Source organism: Etheostoma spectabile, unplaced genomic scaffold (genome assembly GCF_008692095.1).
Source record: "Etheostoma spectabile isolate EspeVRDwgs_2016 unplaced genomic scaffold, UIUC_Espe_1.0 scaffold378, whole genome shotgun sequence".
Lineage (NCBI taxonomy): Eukaryota > Metazoa > Chordata > Actinopteri > Perciformes > Percidae > Etheostoma > Etheostoma spectabile.
Genome location: NW_022605595.1, coordinates 401,166 through 402,288, shown reverse-complemented (window position 1 = coordinate 402,288; position 1,123 = coordinate 401,166). Strand labels below are relative to the sequence as shown.

Here is a 1,123-nt window from a genome sequence, read left to right as displayed (position 1 = left end):
ACAGGTACTGCACTTGTGTATAATGACAAAGGCATTCTATTCTAAATTAATTGTTAGATTAATCAATAACAAAAATAATCATAACAGCCCTTAATGGTTCCATTATGTAACTGGTTTTAGCAAGCTGGCCTTAACAAGCTATGCTGTGCTACTTTGTATCAGTTTGTGAGACTAATTTTGTAAGTTTTCATATCTATCACGATACAAACTTCCTCTCGTTATTATTGGTTTGAGTTTAGTTTGAGTGGTGGTCAGTAATTCTGTTTCATTCTGTTTCCTACAGATGTTCAGCAGCTGTCTGTGGTTAAAGAAGATGTTCCCCCTGAGCAGCAGGAGTGTAGCGCCAGTGTGGACCAGCAGCAGCCAGAGGCCCCCCCACACATTAAAGAGGAACAGGAGGAACTGTGGAGCAGTCAGGAGGGAGAGCAGCTTCAAGGGCTGGAGGAGGCTGATATCACCAAGTTCCCATTCACTCCTGTCCCTGTGAAGACTGATGAAGAAGAAGCTCAGTCCTCAGAGCTTCATCAAAGACAAACTCAACACATGGAAACAGAAGCTGCTGGAGAAGACTGTGGAGGACCAGAACCAGGAAGGAACTCACATCTACTTGTACAACCAGAGACTGAAGACAAGATTGGAAACTCTTCTGAGACTGATGACAGTACTGATTGGAAGGAGACCGGAGAACCTCATTCAGCTTTAAACTCTCTGAAACATGATTCAAGATGTAAGAAAAAATTCAGCTGCTCTGAGTGTGGGAGAAGATTTGGCACTAGGGGACATTTGTATGCTCACATGAGAATCCACCCAGGAGAGAAGAAATACAGCTGCAGTGTTTGTAACAAGAGATTTATCTGGCGTCAACAGGTCAGACGACATAAATGCATCAACCTTCAGTCGTCACATCTTCATCAGAGTCAAACTGAGGAGAACAGAGAGGAAGAGCCTACAGCCAGCAGAGAAAATCTACACATTCAAACAGAAGCTGATGGAGAGGACAGTGGAGGACCAGAACCTGCCAGGAACTCACATCCACTTTTACAACCAGAGACCAAAGACCATACTAGAGACTCTGCTGATCCTGAGACTGATGGCAGTGGTGATTGGAAGGAGACCAGAGAAC

General features: G+C 44.2%; 2 protein-coding genes across 3 annotated transcripts in view; one reads left to right on the top strand and one right to left on the bottom strand.

Annotated features, from left to right (window-relative positions):
* The window catches only part of LOC116686444 (oocyte zinc finger protein XlCOF7.1-like), a 588,898-nt gene that overhangs the window by 329,782 nt on the left and 257,993 nt on the right, over window positions 1-1,123 (bottom strand). The gene's annotated exons all lie outside the window — the stretch shown is intronic.
* LOC116686459 (zinc finger and BTB domain-containing protein 17-like) overlaps window positions 1-1,123 on the top strand; it is a 5,490-nt gene that overhangs the window by 4,338 nt on the left and 29 nt on the right. Inside the window, exons 2-3 of one of the 2 annotated variants that reach the window (XM_032511486.1) lie at window positions 284-605; window positions 1,029-1,123. The exon at window positions 1,029-1,123 is cut by the window's right edge and continues 29 nt beyond it. In XM_032511486.1, the coding sequence (XP_032367377.1) occupies window positions 284-605; window positions 1,029-1,123 (417 nt within the window). Of the gene's footprint in view, window positions 1-283 lie in introns of both variants that reach the window. The other variant, XM_032511485.1, reaches the window with a different exon arrangement.